Source organism: Crinia signifera, chromosome 1 (assembly GCF_055691185.1).
Source record: "Crinia signifera chromosome 1, ASM5569118v1, whole genome shotgun sequence".
Taxonomy (NCBI): Eukaryota; Metazoa; Chordata; class Amphibia; order Anura; family Myobatrachidae; genus Crinia; species Crinia signifera.
Window position 1 is genome coordinate 290,978,859 of NC_139217.1, and position 18,686 is coordinate 290,997,544.

General features: G+C 44.3%; 1 protein-coding gene across 2 annotated transcripts in view; it reads left to right on the forward strand.

The window, feature by feature from the left end:
• TTC39B (tetratricopeptide repeat domain 39B) overlaps positions 1–18,686 on the forward strand; it is a 128,178-nt gene that overhangs the window by 86,728 nt on the left and 22,764 nt on the right. For both annotated transcript variants that reach the window (XM_083185805.1, XM_083185815.1), the window contains 3 exons: positions 7,929–8,033; positions 13,063–13,194; positions 17,417–17,493. In XM_083185805.1, the coding sequence (XP_083041931.1) occupies positions 7,929–8,033; positions 13,063–13,194; positions 17,417–17,493 (314 nt within the window). The remainder of the gene's footprint in view (positions 1–7,928; positions 8,034–13,062; positions 13,195–17,416; positions 17,494–18,686) is intronic.

Sequence of the window (18,686 nt, forward strand, 5' to 3'; positions counted from 1 at the left end):
ATGAACTCTATATGGTTTATAGCGCACAAGGAGAGTTCACGTTTTCAAGCACTTGAGACTTACAAACAATGGTATTTAGTAACGCATCTCATGAGGTGTCATAAAAAACAATTAAGTGGTAAGAGTTCATTCAGACCCGCCGGTGCGAGTGTGTTTAATCTCTGTATCCAGTAGGTTTCTCTTTGCAAAAGTCTCAAATTTCTATCGCCTCCTCTCCGGTCCGCTGGTATGTGATCGATCATTAAGTACTTCAAGCTGGATAATGAGTGTTTATTTTTCTGGAAGTGCTTGGCCACGGGTTGCTCGGCCACTTTAACTTCCAGTGCTGACTTAATTGCGCTCCGATGTTGCGCCATACGAGTTTTAAAACTGCAGATTGTCTTTCCGATATAGTACTTGCTACATGGACATATGATGCAATATATTATATAACTGCTGTTGCACCCCAATCTGTGTTTGATGTATATTTTATTGCCATCGTGGGGATGTTTAATGTAGTCAGTCACTATGAGATACGTGCACGTAGTGCACCCCGTGCATTTGAAATTTCCCATCTTTTTTCTCAGAAAGTGCGTTTCTTCCGTTTTTTCAAAATCAGAGATGTCAGTTTTTACAATATAGTCTTTAATATTCTTGCCTCTTGTATAACAAGGTAACAGTCTTCTGTCCTTAAACCCTTTGAGATCCGGGTCCCTCTGTACCACTGGCCAGATTTGTTTCGCTAGTTTCGCTACCTTCTTAGATTCAGTTGTGTAATTATTCACCCACACTATCAAATTTTTTTCTTCTTTTTTTATGTCTTTTTTTATGTCTTTTTCTTCAATGTTGGGCACAATGTTCGTTTCTTGTTGAAACAAGAAACGAACATTGTGCCCAACATTGAAGAAAAAGACATAAAAAAAGAAGAAAAAAATTTGATAGTGTGGGTGAATAATTACACAACTGAATCTAAGAAGGTAGCGAAACTAGCGAAACAAATCTGGCCAGTGGTACAGAGGGACCCGGATCTCAAAGGGTTTAAGGACAGAAGACTGTTACCTTGTTATACAAGAGGCAAGAATATTAAAGACTATATTGTAAAAACTGACATCTCTGATTTTGAAAAAACGGAAGAAACGCACTTTCTGAGAAAAAAGATGGGAAATTTCAAATGCACGGGGTGCACTACGTGCACGTATCTCATAGTGACTGACTACATTAAACATCCCCACGATGGCAATAAAATATACATCAAACACAGATTGGGGTGCAACAGCAGTTATATAATATATTGCATCATATGTCCATGTAGCAAGTACTATATCGGAAAGACAATCTGCAGTTTTAAAACTCGTATGGCGCAACATCGGAGCGCAATTAAGTCAGCACTGGAAGGTAAAGTGGCCGAGCAACCCGTGGCCAAGCACTTCCAGAAAAATAAACACTCATTATCCAGCTTGAAGTACTTAATGATCGATCACATACCAGCGGACCGGAGAGGAGGCAATAGAAATTTGAGACTTTTGCAAAGAGAAACCTACTGGATACAGAGATTAAACACACTCGCACAGGCGGGTCTGAATGAACTCTTACCACTTAATTGTTTTTTATGACACCTCATGAGATGCGTTACTAAATACCATTGTTTGTAAGTCTCAAGTGCTTGAAAACGTGAACTCTCCTTGTGCGCTATAAACCATATAGAGTTCATAGCCCGAGTACGAAACATACGCGAATTGTTTACCATTGCCATGGTTACCGGAGCTACAGTCGGATTGCTTTCCCCCTTGCACCGCAGACCGGAAGGTCGGACGGGAGAAGGGAGGGGACCCGGCACACACGGAGAGCACACGAGATTGGGGTGAGACACATGTATATATTGGGTGAGTTGTACACTTTTTTCTTTATATCTGATGACTGTTAAGTAAACCGAAAACGTTTATATGAATTACTGAGTGGACTCAGTTTATTTGTTGTGAGTGAGTGCCGCCGCCTTGCATACTTATATTTGAACAATTCGTGTTCTGGGAAGGCACCGCAAATCTTGGACTGTACACACAACAAGTGGAGTGCCAAGACCAATTTCCTCTACCTCCCCATGGCAGCCACATATGGGTTTTCCTCCAATTAGGTAGATATCTGGAAAGGGAACACAACAGCCAAAAAAACCTCCCCTTGACACGGCCCCTATAAAAGGCCCGCCCCTTCAGTGCTCTGTGTCTTTTTTTCCCTTTCCGGGTAGATGGAAGGCTTACCCTGTGAAGAGCCTTCTCTGCTGCCTAGTGCAGTTAGGGGTTGGGCAAGTAACGTGATTCTCCCGCTGCCTAGTGTAGTGGGGAGACCTGGCTAGGCGCCCGCTGCTTTGTGCAGTCAGGGATGTGCGTGTACCTTGAGTACGGTCCCCCTCCGGCGGTGTGGCATAAGGAATCAGCAGTAGCGGGTGCAAGCTCGCGCGAGGCAGCCGGCGCGTGCAGTCACTGTGATGGTCGCAGCGTCTGACGTCGGGAGACGGGGGACGCACGCCAGGCGGCGTCTGACGTCAGCGGAGGCTGGCGCAGGTTGGTGACGCGGCAGCCAGCGCGGGAAAACGGCGCTACTTAGGATGGGCGCTGACAGGGAGTCAGCGCCGAGTGCTCACTGCCATCAGGAGGGGGGTTACGCAGGACCTGGTGACGTGTGTCGGTCCATTCTGCCAGCTGACCAGGTAAGGCCCCTAGAAGCAGCAGCGCTGCTGGGGCACTGGCTTACCTCCTCTGTACATGAAATGATAGTCCATATTTTGTGTTTCTCTGCTAGAGGGTGCAATCATTGATATGGAGGAGGAAAAGAAACAAACTCCTAAGGCAGGGTAAGCCAGGGAATGTGTATAGATTTTTTTTTTTTTCTCTCAGAGTTTGTTTGCATAGTCTTGTTTTTTTGTTGGTCCTCATACGGAAGGTGAACAGATAGAAAAAACTTAGCTGTGTCTCCATGCTTTTTCAGAGAATCAAGCAAAGCGGAGGCAAAGACAAAGCATAAGAAACTTCACACAGGCAAATGTTCAGTGTGCGATAAAGTGCTACCTGACAAGACAATCGGATCAGTCTGTGATAAATGCAAAGGGGTGCAATTTCTGGCACCAGAACAAATGAGTGACCTGGTGTCTATGCTTAGATCAGCATTAGCTGACACGTTTGTGTCCAAGGATGATTTGGAGAAAAAATCCAAAAAGAGACCCAGGGAACCCCCGTCAGAGGACTCAGAGGGTTCTGAACCAGTGGAAGGCATAGCTGCAGGGGAAGATATAGAGGAAGGGGAGCTTCCCTCCGATAAAGCTGATCTGGAATTTAACCCAGACTTGTTGAATAATCTGCTAGGGCTGATCAACAAATCCTTAGAGATAGAGGACCCTCAGGAAGAGGGGAAATTACAAGATCTTTTATTTAAAGATAAAAAGAAAAAATGTAAAACATTTCCCTTGTCCAAACCATTGAAGGACATTGTGGAGGAGGAATGGAATACTCCGGATAAAAAAGTAGCGGTACCCCTAAGGATTACAAAGATGTACCCATTTGAGGATCAGCAAGTGAAAAAATGGGAGGTAGTACCCAAGGTCGATGCAGCTATTGCCCGTATCTCTAGAAAAACTACCCTTCCCTTAGAGGATGTGAATGTGTTTAGAGATTCGATGGAAAGAAAATTAGAAATGTGCCTACGGAAACAATATATGACCTCCGGAGCGGCCATAAAAGCCTCCTCTGCGGTGGCAGTAACATCCAGGGTCTTGAGGTCATGGTGCCAAGACCTGGAGTCGGACTTACTAGATGGGATTAAGAGGTCTGAGCTACTGAAGGTAATCCAAAATATGCAGGTGGCCATTGAATTTATATGTGATGCCTCCCTAGATAATGTGCGGCTAGCAGCAAGGAATAATGCAGCAACAATTGTAGCCAGAAGGGCTCTATGGCTGAAGCCATGGGTGGCAGACGCCCAATCCAAAAATAAATTAGTGTCACTGCCCTTTCAGGGTGAGTACCTGTTTGGAAAAAATCTAGACGACATAATATCGAAAACATCAGGAGGGAAGTCAACATGGCTGCCTCAGGAAAAGTCTACAAGGAGGCCGTTTGTCAGACAACAAAAGTATCAGACAACGGACTTCAAAGAAGCAAGAGCGTACAGACCAGGAAGGGGATACAGAAGACCCTGGTTTGGTAATAGGGGATCCTTTCGTGGCCAAAGAGGCAAGGAAGGGAGATTCGGATTTAGAAACACGTCACAATGACGCCAGGTTAAAGGTTGGAGGCAGACTAAGAGAATTTCATCTGGTCTGGGACCAATCAGTAGAGGACAACTGGGTGAGAGAAGTTATCTCATCCGGTTACAAAATAGAATTCATAAAGACACCAGGACGCTGGAAGGAGGAGTCACCAATTCCGAAAGATCCAGAAGAGAGGAAGGCACTGATAGAGAGCCTCCAAAATATGATAGATCAAGGAGTGGTAGTACGGGTACCACAAGACCAAGAGAACGAAGGATGGCAGTCCAGGTTCTTCGTGGTGAAAAAAGCCACGGGGGGCTTCAGAACAATACTAGATTTAAGAAGACTAAATACTTTTGTAAAAACACAAAAGTTCAAAATGGAGTCAGTACGCACGATACTCCCAGACATAAAACAGAACGCGTTCTTGACGACAATAGATCTGAAGGACGCTTACCTGCACATCCCGATAAACCAGTATCATCAGAAGTACTTAAGATTTCGCCTAAAAGGCGTAACTTATCAATTCACAGCGTTGCCATTCGGCCTGTGTACTTCACCAAGGACCTTTACAAAGGTGTTAATAGTACTGATAGCAAATCTAAGAAAGGAAGGTATCCCAGTATGGGCATACCTGGACGACTTGCTTGTCATGGCGAGGTCTGCAGAGCAATCAAGAGAGTATACAGACAGAGTGATAAGATACCTACAAGAACACGGATGGATAGTGAATCGAGAGAAAAGCCAACTAGAACCAGACAACACAGTAAAGTATCTGGGGTTTGTAATAGATTCAGTCAGGATGACAATATGCCTGACGGAGGAAAGAAGCTGCAAGCTGAGAAGAGAGGTTGCAGGGCTTCTGAAGAGAAAAGTGGTACGCACCAGAGATTGTGTAAGAGTACTAGGCCTTATGTCAGCGGCATTAGAAGCCATAAACTGGGCAAGGTTTCACATGCGGGCTTTTCAGAATTGCCTGTTAGCACAATGGGACGGCGACGGAAAGAACCTGTCACAAGAAGTGCATATATCAAAGAAGGCAAAAGAAGACCTGCGATGGTGGATGGATCCAAGGAGAATGTCAAAAGGAAGGTCATTTTTAACAGGCGAGCAGGTTGTAGTCACAACCGATGCCAGTCAATCAGGCTGGGGGGCGGTCTGCCAAGAGCAGGCAGCGCAAGGAGAATGGAACAAGCATTGCAGCAGGCTCCACTCCAACCTAAGAGAAATGTATGCGGTATATCTAGCATGTCAAAGCTTCGAGGACAGGTTATACAAAAAAGAAGTAATAATCAGATCAGACAACAAGTCAGTGGTAGCATATATTTGCAAGCAAGGAGGAACGAGGAGCAGGAGCATGATGAAGGCCGTAGAAGAACTGTTGCAATGGGCAGAACTAAACGTAAAGAACATCACGGCAGTGTTCATAGCAGGAAAACAAAACCAGGCAGCGGATGCGCTGAGCAGAAGGGCAATAAGAGCCGGAGAATGGGAGCTGTCCCAGGAGGTCTTTCAACTCATAGTGCGAAGATGGGGGTGTCCAGTGATAGATCTCATGGCCACAAGAGCCAATGCCAAGGTACCCACCTTCATGTCAAGGCACTGGGAGAAAGGGGCAAGTCAAGTAGATGCTCTTACGGCGCAGTGGGACACAGGCCTGGCGTACGTCTTCCCTCCGTTCCCGGTAATATCGAAGTTGCTCAACAAAATACAAAGAGAAGAGGCAACGGTAATAGTAATACTGCCTTCCTGGCCGAGGAGAGCGTGGTTTCGGAAAGTAGTGAGAATGGCGGTGGACGTTCCCTGGAAGATTCCAGACAGGGAAGACCTGCTAAGGCAAGGGAGCTACACGAGGCCACAGCCAGACAACTGGGGTCTGACGGCATGGCTACTGAGACCAGAACACTGGTAGAAAAGGGGTTTTCTCAGAAGGTAATAAATACGCTGCTCAAGGCAAGGAAGTCTAATACATCGGCCACATACTATAAGATTTGGAAAACCTACATGCAGTTCTGCGAGGCAGGGCATAGGAACCCTAGGCTGATACCTACAATTCTGGACTTCCTGCAGACAGGGTTAGAAAAAAAGCTGTCAGCCAGCTCGTTAAGGGTTCAGATTTCAGCACTGGGAGCCATGCTGGATACAAGAATATCTGAAGACAAGTATGTAAGGAGGTTCGTGCAGGCATTAAGGAGGATAAGGCCGCAATTTCATAACCCCATGGCTCCGTGGGATTTGAATTTAGTATTGAACGTACTGACGGAAGAGCCTTTTGAGCCACTGCAGGAAATACCTATCAAGAAGTTGACAATGAAGGTTGTTTTTCTGGTTGCAATTACATCTGCCAGAAGAGTCTCGGAGCTACAGGCACTTTGGGCAGAGGAACCTTTCCTCAACTTCTTTCAGGATAAGGTGGTGTTGAGAACTAACCCTAATTTCCTTCCAAAAGTAGTGTCCCAGTTTCATATCAACCAAGAAATAGTGCTGCCGGCTTTTTGTGCTAATCCAGGAAATGAGAAGGAAAGAAGACTCCACACTCTAGACGTGAAAAGAGCATTGATAATTTATCTCCAAAGAGTGGAAGGTTGGAGGAAGTCAAAAAGACTGTTCTTAGTGACAGAAGGAAAAAATAAAGGATTAGGTGCATCGAAGGCCACACTGGCAAGATGGCTTAAAGAATGCATAGCAGAAGCATATAAGATAAGGAAGATGGAGGTGCCCAAAGGAATTAAGGCCCATTCGACAAGAGCGGTAGCAGCATCATGGGCAGAAAAAGGGGCAGCCTCAATAGAGGAACTTTGTAAAGCAGCGTGTTGGGCTTCGGCGCACACGTTTTCGAAACACTACAGAGTGGATGTAGGAGCCTCCAGTGACGCAAAACTGGGCAGAAAAATCCTAAGTGCGGTGATATAAAAAAAAAAAAAAAAAGAGGAAAAAGAAAGGAGAATAAGGGGGTGAACATAACCTCGTATCCTTTTAAGTACAAAACATTTATTTTTTTTTTGGTGTTTCCCCTCCCTACTGTATTATTGCTATGGTATTACCCATATGTGGCTGCCATGGGGAGGTAGAGGAAAGTACGGATTATTACCTGTTAGTACGCTTTCCTCTACTCCACCATGGCAGCAGTTTCCCACCCGTAATATGATTTAGAAATGTATCGGAAGCTATATAATTGAGACACAGAGCACTGAAGGGGCGGGCCTTTTATAGGGGCCGTGTCAAGGGGAGGTTTTTTTGGCTGTTGTGTTCCCTTTCCAGATATCTACCTAATTGGAGGAAAACCCATATGTGGCTGCCATGGTGGAGTAGAGGAAAGCGTACTAACAGGTAATAATCCGTACTTTATTGGTATATATATATATATATATATATATATATATATATATATATATATATATATATATATATATATATATATATATATATATATATATATATAATTACACCAGCTGCGAATTTATTTTTGTTTCCATTTATTATTATTATTATTTTTTTTTACCAAAAGGCCTACCAAATCCTACTGTATATTGTGTCTGGTGCCAGCCTCCCATGCCTTCCCATCTTTAATCCGTGTAGGAGCCTGCACTTTTTACGATTTATTTTTATTTTTTTATTTGTTGTTTTTCAATTCATACAAGTAGTGTTAATGTGTCTCACAAACATGACTATAAAATATCTTCACAAATCTGCATTATTTTCGCCGTAGGGCCTCCAAGATGGATCTCCGAAGTTCCCTAAAAGAATGCACCTTGGCTCTTAACTTATTTCTAAATAACAAGTTTTCAGAAGCTCTTGAATTATTACGCCCTTGGTAAGTGGATTTAATATATATATGTGTGTGTGTGTGTGTGTGTGTGTGTGTATATATATATATATATATATATATATATATGTATATATATGTATATGTTTTTGTTTTCAGGAATACCATTCATGTCAACCTTATTTCAAGTGACCCTGCTATTTATAAAATTTAGCATTTCTCTTCTCTTTAAGAACAAACCTTGCACTATTGTAGATTAAAACTTTCAGTAGTCATCTTATATTTAGTTGTACAACTATGCATAACACAACTAAAGAGATCTGCCTGTACTGTATGTGGAACATCCAGGAAATAATAGTCATTTAAAAATAGGAAACTGGTAATCAAATAATTAATTTGAACTCTTTTGTAGTTAAAAAAAAAAAAGTCAATCTAATCCAGTGATCAAAATCAAATGGCTGATTTAGCATGGGGACATACAGTCAGGGCCAGCACTACCACTAGGCAGCTTTAGGCAGCTGCCTAGGGCGCCGACCACTGGAGGGCGCCTCTTCAGCCCAGCAATTCAATATAATGGGTCAAGGCAGGGGAGGCGCTTGTGGAGCAGGTTGTAGCCACCCTCACCACAGAGCGCATCACCAGGGCCAGGCGGTGCCCGCTGCACTGCTCCTGGGACAGCTGCTGAGGGTGGCCGGGCGCAGCAAATGGGTGGGCCGGAGGATATCGGCGGCCAGGGGAGTCCTACTGCCTTCCACCTCTTGGAAGAGGACCTGACCGAGGAAGGGGAGGAAGCTGAGGAGGAGGCCGGGGACAGGAGATCAACGGCGACCTGGGCTACCTGCCCCAACCCGCCTTCAAGCTGCCCAACGGCATAGCTATTCTGGCCTGCGCCTGTCACCTGTAGTGCTGCTACACTGTGCGCTCCCATAGGCCGGAGCCCCCGGACACATCCCCGGCTGCCACTCCGTCAGACAGCTCGCCCGGCTCCGATTCCTCCTCGGCCGGCATCCTGGATGTTACCCGCTGCCGCAACACGTTCAAGGTGAGCCGTCTGAGCGCTCCCAACCAGGGGGGGGATGGTGGTGGCGGGGGAACACTGAAGAGGCGCACAGAAGTTTTGCCTAGGGTGCCACAAACTCTTGCACCGGCCCTGCATACAGTAGGAGCTGATAATCATTATAGTGTAATGTAGCGATTTAGGGACATTTTCTTTTTCACCGGAGATCACTGTCCCTGACAGATCGATCAGCACACATCGCTGGCACATCCTTATGTGCTGAGCATTCTGAGCGATCGGCCGCTCAGCAAATCGCTGCGTGTGTAGGCCCCTTTAGTGGGACAAGCTTATTTTTTGTAGGTTGTCTTTGTTTTTGTTTCATATAAGTATAGTACAGTGAAATTCCTGCAAATAAATACTCTATTTAATTAAATGTCCTTAATAGTATAAATGTATGCAAGATAAAAACACCTCCCATTTAAAGATTACCATCTTTTCGGTGACAACCAGAACACATGAGCCTTACGTGAGGTACACACCTTTGCAATCACTCTGCTGACCAGGTAAATGCTCCATATCTGCTAATTACATTGTACACAGCTTACCTGTAGCTACATGCACACTGTGCAACAAATAGCTCGGTGTGTACAGGCATTTAGAGGATTTGGAAGGTCAGCTTGTAAAGTATTAAACCACACCTACGATGCAACCTACCGATTCTTACTATTGCAGGAGTGTGGGGAGCCATTTATTGGTTAATGGTTCTGCATACATACCTGGAAATAAGCTAATAATAAGCTTATATCCACAAAACCAATCTAGTTGTTTATTACACTATAGATTTATCAAGAAGGATTAAAGGGAAACAGGAGGCCCTTTGTCTTTTTACTCCAGAACGATCTGAAATTATATCATTCTCTTTATATCATAATGACAACAGAAACTACCCAAATTACCCTGGTCAAAAGTTTACATACCCCAGTTCTTAATACCGTGTATTTCCCCCTTTAACATCAATGACAACTTTTGTGGTAGTTGTGGATGAGGCTCTATATTTTCTCAGATGGTAAAGCTGCTCATTCTTCTAGGCAAAAAGCCTCCAGTTCCTGTATACCGTATTCTTTGGCTGTCTTGCATGAACTGCACATTTGAGATCTCCCCAGGGTGGCTCAATCATTTTGAGGTCAGGAGACTGAGATGGCCACTCCAGAACCTTCACTTTATTCTGCTGTAGCCAATGACAGGTCGATTTGGCCTTGTGTTTTGGATCATTGTCATGTTGGAACATCCAAGTACGTCCCATGATGAGTGCAAATTTTGCTCCAGTATTTTCTAATAACATGCTGCATTCATCTTGCCATCAATTTTGACCAAGTTTCCAGTGCCTTTGTAACTCACACATCCCCCAAACGATCAGAGATCCACCTCTGAGTTTGACAGTAGGAATGGTGTACCTTTCATCATAGGCCTTGTTGACTCCTCTCCAAATGTAACATTTATGGTTGAGACCAAAAAGTTACATTTTGGTCTCATCACTCCAAATGACTTTGTTCCAGAAGTTTTGAGGCTACTCTCTGTGCTGTTTGGGGTATTGTAAGCAGGATGCTTTGGGGCATTTGCATAGTAATGGCTTTCTTATGGCGACTCGACCATGCAGTCCATTTTCTTCAAATGCCTCCTTATTGTGCATCTTGAAACAAACACACCACTTTTTTTCAGAGTCCTGTATTTCAGCTGAATTTATTTGTGGATTTTTCTTTGCAACCCTAACAATTTTCCTGGCAGTTGTGGCTGAAATTTTTGTTGGTCTACCTGAACGTGATTTGGTTTCCACAAAATCCCTCATTTTCCACTTCTTAATTAGACTTTGAACACTGCTGATTGGCATTCTCAATTGCTTGGACATCTTTTTATATGCCTTTCCTGTTTTATACAGTTCAATTACCTTTTCCCGCAGATCCTTTGATAATTATTTTGCTTTCCCCATGACTCAGAATGCAGACACGTCAGTGCAGCATTGGATGAAAGATGCAAGGGTCTTTCTTGACACCAGAAACTCAGTGACCTTTTATACACACACACTGGTTACAAACAAACAGATCACAGGTGAGGATGGTTACGTTTATAAGCCATTCAAACCCGTTTATGTCAACTTGTGTGCATGTTATGAGGCCAAAATTTTCAGGGTATGTAAACTTTTGATCAGGGTCATTTGGATAGTTTCTGTTGTCATTATGATTTAAAAAATAGTAAACACAGTTGTTTGACAATAAATGGCTTCACCCAACCACTAACCATGAGTAAAAGAAAAGTTTGTGAGTTATCATTCATAGTCTCTGACAAATGGCCAGAAAATCACAAAATCTGCTAGGGTATGTAAACTTATGAGCACAACTTTGTGTGTATATATGTGTGTGTATAATATTATATATATATATATATTTTTTTTTATTTGTATTTAAAGTTAAATTTTATCAACAAAATATTCAAGAGTTCCCCATAAAATAAGTTTTTTGTTCTATATAGGGAGATTATGGGCCTGATTCAGATCCGTTCGGTACTGTGTGCATTCGCACGCAGTACCGATGTTGTGCGTCTGCGCAGGCGGGTATCTGCGCATGTGCAGGCGTATTGGTGCGTGCACCCACGGCGGCGTGGGGGGGGGGCGGAGATGGGCGGGGGGCGCCGGACTGCCCCATTACCATATGGGAACGCCCAGCGTTCCATGGGCGTTCTCATGGAAATGAGGCAGTGACGTGGGTGTGGGGGGCGGGTGGCTGACATCACCCGATGTCAGCTGCCTCGCCCTATCCACGCCAGCGTGCACGCATATATACGCAACTGAAAAGTCACTTATATATACGTGCACGCTAAACATCATTCGATGGTCGGTGGCCATCGAAAGATGTGGCCGGTTACCCGAGCCATGCGAATGGATGTTTATGCAAAACATCCATTCGCAACTGTTCGGGCGAAGCCGCACTTTGAGGGGGCGGCAGGGGGGCGGTCTTTCGCTGGGCGGGGTTTGGTGGACTCTCAAGGCTGCAAATTAACTTAAGGCATACAATCAGATGTGATGCAACGCGATTTTCGGGAAAATCGCATCGCATGCAACCAAATCGCATGCGATGCGATCAACGCGATTTTCCATTGGATTCAATGTTAAATGGTCCCTGTTCATACCCCCACTATCCAAGTGGGCATGGAGTTGATTTTATATAGGGTGGCGAGCCCCGCGAGGGGACGCGGATTACTTAACATGTATTCCGCGTCCCCTCGCGGGGCTCGCCACTGTAGGGCTCGGGGGCTCGCTACACTCTCCACGCTATATAAAATCAGCTCCATGCCCACTTGGATAGTGGGGGTATGAACAGGGACCATTTAACATTGAATCCAATGGAAAATCGAGTGCATCGCATCGCATGCGATTTGGTTGCATACAATGCGATTTTTCCGACCCGATCAAAACATCGGGTGCCCAGATATTACACAAATACTAATCTATACAATGGTCAGCTCAATGACCTGTTATTGGTTGGTCCTTGACCATAATTGTATAGGTGTGTACCCAGAATTAGTCTAGGTCTAGACTTATAATTCTTCTACACTATGTGAGCAATCTAACAATGTAGATGGACTGTGCAAATTGTTGTTTAATTCACTTTAGCGTGGGGGTACTGTAACTAAAGGGATAATTCTAGCCAATTATGATTTGTTCTACATGCATGGTGGGTTTGTGCTGAGATCATGTAATGATCATCAGGTGCTTTGAGACTACATAGTTCTCAGGGAGAAGTGTGTACTCATTACTCATTCCACAAGTGGAGCTAATTATTTCACTTGGGATTCTATGTTGAGACCTGGAAACTGTTGAGGGTACTCGAGGACCGAGGATGAGAACCACTGGTTCAAATCATTGCTGTTTCCCCAGCAGCTATCATATGTTGGTATCTCCAAATATAACTGTGAAAGTGTTACTTATTATATGAACTTTTTTTTTTGGGTGGGGGGGGGGGGGGTGGTCAGTTTTAAGTATTACCAAATTAGAATACATTTTAATACATGGTTTTGCCTCCACAGGTCTAAAGACAGTATGTATCACGCTCTTGGATATAGTACCATCTTGGTTATGCAGTCCGCAATGACGTTTGAGCCACAAGATATCCAGATGGGAATTGGTACAATGAAAGAAGCTTTGCAGACGTGTCAAAAGTACAGTCTTTACTTACTACTCTATATTTATTGTAATATGAAAAAATCACAAAATATGAAATACAGTGAGCAGACTTACAGAGAGAAAGGTTTTGTGAGAACCCAGCGCTGGATGAGGTGCAGCTGTGTACTATGGAGAGGGTTAACGCCCTAACCCAATTTGAGACATATACAATACAGAGAATTTTCCAAAGTACTAGCGCAGTAGTGAAAAATTTTTTCTTATCACTTGGGATCTTCTATTTTCTGTATCAGATCCTTTCTGGTGTCTAATGGAAACTGACTTACAGTGAAATTCTAGCAGGTGTACCCGTAGCAGTTTCTTTAAGGACACTTCAATTTCTCAGGAGAATAACTTCTCAACAATCCAGGTATTCCAACATGGAAAAAAAGGTTAACCTTTTTTTCCATGTTGGAATACCTGGATTGTTGTGCAAATAAATACTTTACCTGCAATTTGGGTCCGTCATCATCCTAAGACAAAGAAACCTTGATGTGCACGCGTGATTGGAAGCTCATGTAAGTTTGTTTCATGCTGTATATTCTCCTGAGAAATTGAAGTGTCCTTAAAGAAACTGCTACGGGTACACCTGCTAGAATTTCACTGTAAGTCAGTTTCCATTAGACACCAGAAAGGATCTGATACAGAAAATAGAAGATCCCAAGTGATAAGAAAAATTTTTTCACTACTGCGCTAGTACTTTGGAAAATTCTCTGTATTGTAGTGAGCAGACTTAGATACAATCTTTTGTTCAGTTTTTGCTTTGTCATTCCGCCCTGTGTTTGTAAGTTTGCGTTTTGCAGAGTTTAGGGTACACTAATGGTTCGGTCAGTTATGGTCAATGTATTGTGCGGTGTGGTGGCTTTTTGGTAGGAACAGAACTTCTACCTCAAAAACAAAATCAGACAAATAATTTTGGGAACATTTTCAAATTTGATCGGAGTGTTGGTTGACATGCTTCCATTACAGTCTTTGTAAATTCTTCATTGGAACTATAGCAAATAAAACTTGAACTCTTGCATGGACATGTTTTATTACAATTGCACTAACCTCAGTGGCCATGAAAGCATTTGAAAGACTAGTACCGAAGCACCTGAGAGAAGTGACGAACTCTCACCTCAGCTCAGCATTTAATAATATCGTTCCCGGCATCCTGCAGCCAAAACTCCTCTCCTTAGGAGTTCCAGGATCAACATGCTCATGGATAGTGGACTTTCTAACGGCAAGGGAACAGGTGGTCAAAGCCGGCGCCTTCTCGTCCAGCACACGAACAATCAGTACTGGAGCCCCCCAAGGATGCGTTCTCTCCCCTCTGCTCTTCTCTCTCTACACGAATGACTGCACCTCAGCTGAGCAGTCAGTGAAAATCATCAAATTCGCAGATGACACCACTATCATCGGCCTAATCAAGGATGGTGACGAGACCGCGTACAGGCATGCAGAAGCTGACACAGTGGTGCAGCAGCAACATCCTCGATCTAAACCCCACCAAAACAGTTGAGATGGTGGTCGACTACAGGAAAAAAACAAATGCACTAGCCCCGCTAACAATAGTCAACGCAGTGGTGTCGCGGGTTGATTCCTTCAAATTCCTAGGGACAACCATGTCCAATGACCTAAGATGGGGATTAAACATAACCACAGACATCAAAAAGGCCCAACAGCGCCTGTTCTTCCTGAGGCAACTCAGGAAATTCAACATCCCACAGGAGCTGCTGTGCGTATTCTACACCGCCATCGTGGAGTCTGTCTTATGTTCCTCGATCACAATCTGGTACGGTGGCGCAAGCGAGAACGACAAACAAAAACCGCAGAGGGTAGTGAAGACTGCGGAAAGGATCATAGGGACCGACCTCCCCCGGATAAGGGATCTGTTCTCATCCAGGGTAAGGAAACGTGCTGAGAAGATCGCAAACGACAAGCTGCATCCTGGTCACAACCTGTTCCACATCCTACCATCCAGAAGACGGTTCAGGTCCATCTCCGTCAAAACGTCCAGATCCGCAAGAAGCTTCTTTCCGTTGGCCGTCCATCACCTGAACAATCCAATCAAAGCAAATGCAATCCCAATATCAGCAGCCAAACAACGTGTCCCTACTTGGCGACCTGACCACCATAGTCATAGCTAGAAATGAAATGCTTGTAATGTCTTCATGTAATATATGTAATGTCTCCCTCCTGCCCTTTTCATCCCTGCTTGATGCTGCACTGTAATCCACAAAAAATTCCTAGTGTGCGCAAGCACACATGGCCAATAAAGTTGATTCGGTACTCTTTACCTAGATGGGCGCCAGCGATTGAAATCGCGGGCGTCGGGGGTAAAAATCACGGGCATCGCGGGTAAATCGCGGGTACATAAAAATCTGCTACCCGCGATGACCGCGATTTTCCCATAGGGAACAATGTTAAAAAGGCTGATTGAACGCGATTTTCATGTAAAATGCCTCAATGCCCGCGATTTGGCCATAGGAATCAATGTTAAATGGGCCACAGAGCCCAAATAGGCACAATTAACCCTTAAAATGTCCCCCCAAATTTTTAACGCCACCCCACGATCCACGCCAACCCGAAGCGTGGCGAGCGGCGGCGGTACGCGTCCTCCGACCTTTTCATGCCCTACTATCCACTAGGGCGTGGAGTGAGAATAGAATAGTGTGGCGAGCGCAGCAAGCCACCGAGCCCGAAGCGTGGCGAGCGCACGCGGATACCTTCACAGGTAAACGCGTCCCCTCGCGGGCTTCACAGGTGTCCGCGTCGCCACCGACAACTGTGAAGCCCGCGAGGGGACGCGTATAACTGTGAAGGTATCCGCGTCCCCTCGCGGGGCTCGCTGCGCTCGCCACGCTTCGGGCTCGGTGGCTCGCTGCGCTCGCCACACTATTCTATTCTCACTCCACGCCCTAGTGGATAGTAGGGCATGAAAAGGTCGGAGGACGCGTACCGCCGCCCCTCGCGGGCTCGCTGCGCTCGCCACGCTTCGGGTTGGCGTGGATCGTGGGGTGGCGTTAAAAATTTGGGGGGACATTTTAAGGGTTAATTGTGCCTATTTGGGCTCTGTGGCCCATTTAACATTGATTCCTATGGCCAAATCGGGTCCATTGAGGCATTGAACAGTAAAATCGTGTCCATCGGGCCTTTTAACATTGATTCCTATGGCAAATCGGGAGCATCGCGTCGCGGGCATCGCGGGTACATTTATGGCCAGCCGCGACGCGACCGACGCGATTTCCATGTTTAACATGGGTTTCAATGGGAAATCGCGGGCATCGCGTCGGTCGCGTCGCGGGCAGACATAAATGTACCCGCGATCACCACGACGGGCGCCCATCTAAGTAAAGAGTACCGTTGATTCTATTCTATTCTTAGTAAATCTCACTTTATACTGTATATTTTAACATAAGCACTTTCCTGTTTCCTTAGCTTATATAGAGCACTACATTTTGCCTTATGCAAAAATATATTGAAGTAGTTTACAAAGGACAGATTTATGGCACTGCTGATATACAGTACTACATTGCACAGTGATAAGCAAAGTGATACCTAACTGCCATGCTGGATCCAACTTTCACCAGCTTAAATTGAGAAGAAATAACTGCTACCCTGCAGCACTTAGCCCAAAGTAAATGGTCAGAAGCCATCGGCCACAGTCATTAGGAAAGAGGTGCTGCAAAGCTATACACAACGGGTGCCGGACGGGTTCCCGACAGTCGGGATCCCGACAGTCATTTACCCGACGTCAAAATGCCGACAGTCGGGTACCCGACGGACACCCGCTATTTTCCCTCGTGGGGTCCACGACCCCCATAGAGGGAGAATAGAATAGGTGGCTCGCATAGGGCTTTTTTGCGCTCGCCATGCTGTCTGACTCCGGCCAGTCGGGATAATGACTGTCGGGATCCCGACTGTCGGAGTCCCATACCACACCCATACACAACACCCAGCAGTAATCTGTCCCAGATGCTGGTGAAAAACCTTGTGTTGCAAATATATAAGTGTGTGTGTGTGTGTGTGTGTGTGTGTGTATATATGTATATGTGTGTGTATGTGTGTGTATATATATATATATATGTATATATATATATATATATATATATATATATTACTCTCTAGGTATTATACACCTTTATAGAGAAGGCTTTCAGAAGTCTGCATTATGCTTTACCTGCAAGCGAAGTTCAATCAATCTTTTATTGTTCATTTATTATTAATTGTTTTTGTCAGGTTCAGGAAGAGAAATTCTGTGGTGGAGTCCTTATCGAATCTTGTGTCAAAACATACAGGGGAACAACTATCTGAAGGTAATAATAAAATTGTCTAGTGGAAGATTCCTTTTAGGATAATGTAAGGAGAAGGTTCAATTTTAAAAAGAAAAATAGTTTTTCACAAAAATAAATATATGCCATTAAAAATATTTTCTACTATATATTTTCCATATTGTAACAGTCTGGCAAGTACGTTTTTTGAGGATCTGAAAGCATACCACCGAGGAGATAAATAAGATATTCTACTCCTCGGGAAGCTTCCAGCCTCCAGTTTCTTTGACAAAATATTCTGAAGACCTCATGCCGTATACTTAGTGGCCCTTGTGCTAGCCATGCAGAGCTGTATGAATCTTGATTTTACAGGGGTTCAATCACTTTGGCCAGCCCACAGGCTACACGATGCTGAGCAGGTTGCTTTTACTTCAAGGGAACAAAGAAAAAAAAAATGTCCTTCTTAATTATTATTACAACCAGGAGCAGCTCTGAAAAGCTATTTAGTTCTTCCTAGTCCCCTTAATGGGTAAGTGCTTAGGGCAGTGGTTCCCAAACTGTGTGCCGTGGCACCCTCCAGTACCTCCGTACACTTGCAGGGATGCCCCAGTGTTGGTGGCTGCCAATCATAAAATGTGTACAAACAGAAGCCTCACCACATAACGGACTTTAAGAATTACCTTAATTACCAATTATTATTTTTTTCTTCTAGAAATGTCTTTGGGGTGCAGAGGAAACCTTGCACTAGCTACCCGGCCATACATTTGTACTCTCTAAATACAACTGACATCCCTTAGGGTAGATGGAGATCCGAACATAAAATGGTACTCCCCCCTCGACTACAACTAGCGCCAGAGCTGAATATGCAAGCACCCTTCATAGCCACCCTGGAGCTGTGATGGCAATGGTCCATTACTGGCATATGTTACTGCATAGCCATGTTAATTGTTTTCATTCAATAGTCAATGTATAAGTCTGTGCGTCTTTTTTTTCTCTCTCTTACAATGTGTAAGCATACAATAAAAGACTTTGCAATTAAAATTATTCATGAGTCAATGGTTGCACAGTCTCATGTCACTAGACTTTTGCAGACTTTATTATAAACTAAATAATAATTTGTTAGTTGAATTAGGGAAAGGTGGTTTCATGCTAATGAGAAAATAAGATATCAAACCAAACTAAGTACTGATAAAGCAGGTTTGTCCCTGGGTTTGAATAACATAAAAACAGGGTGAAAA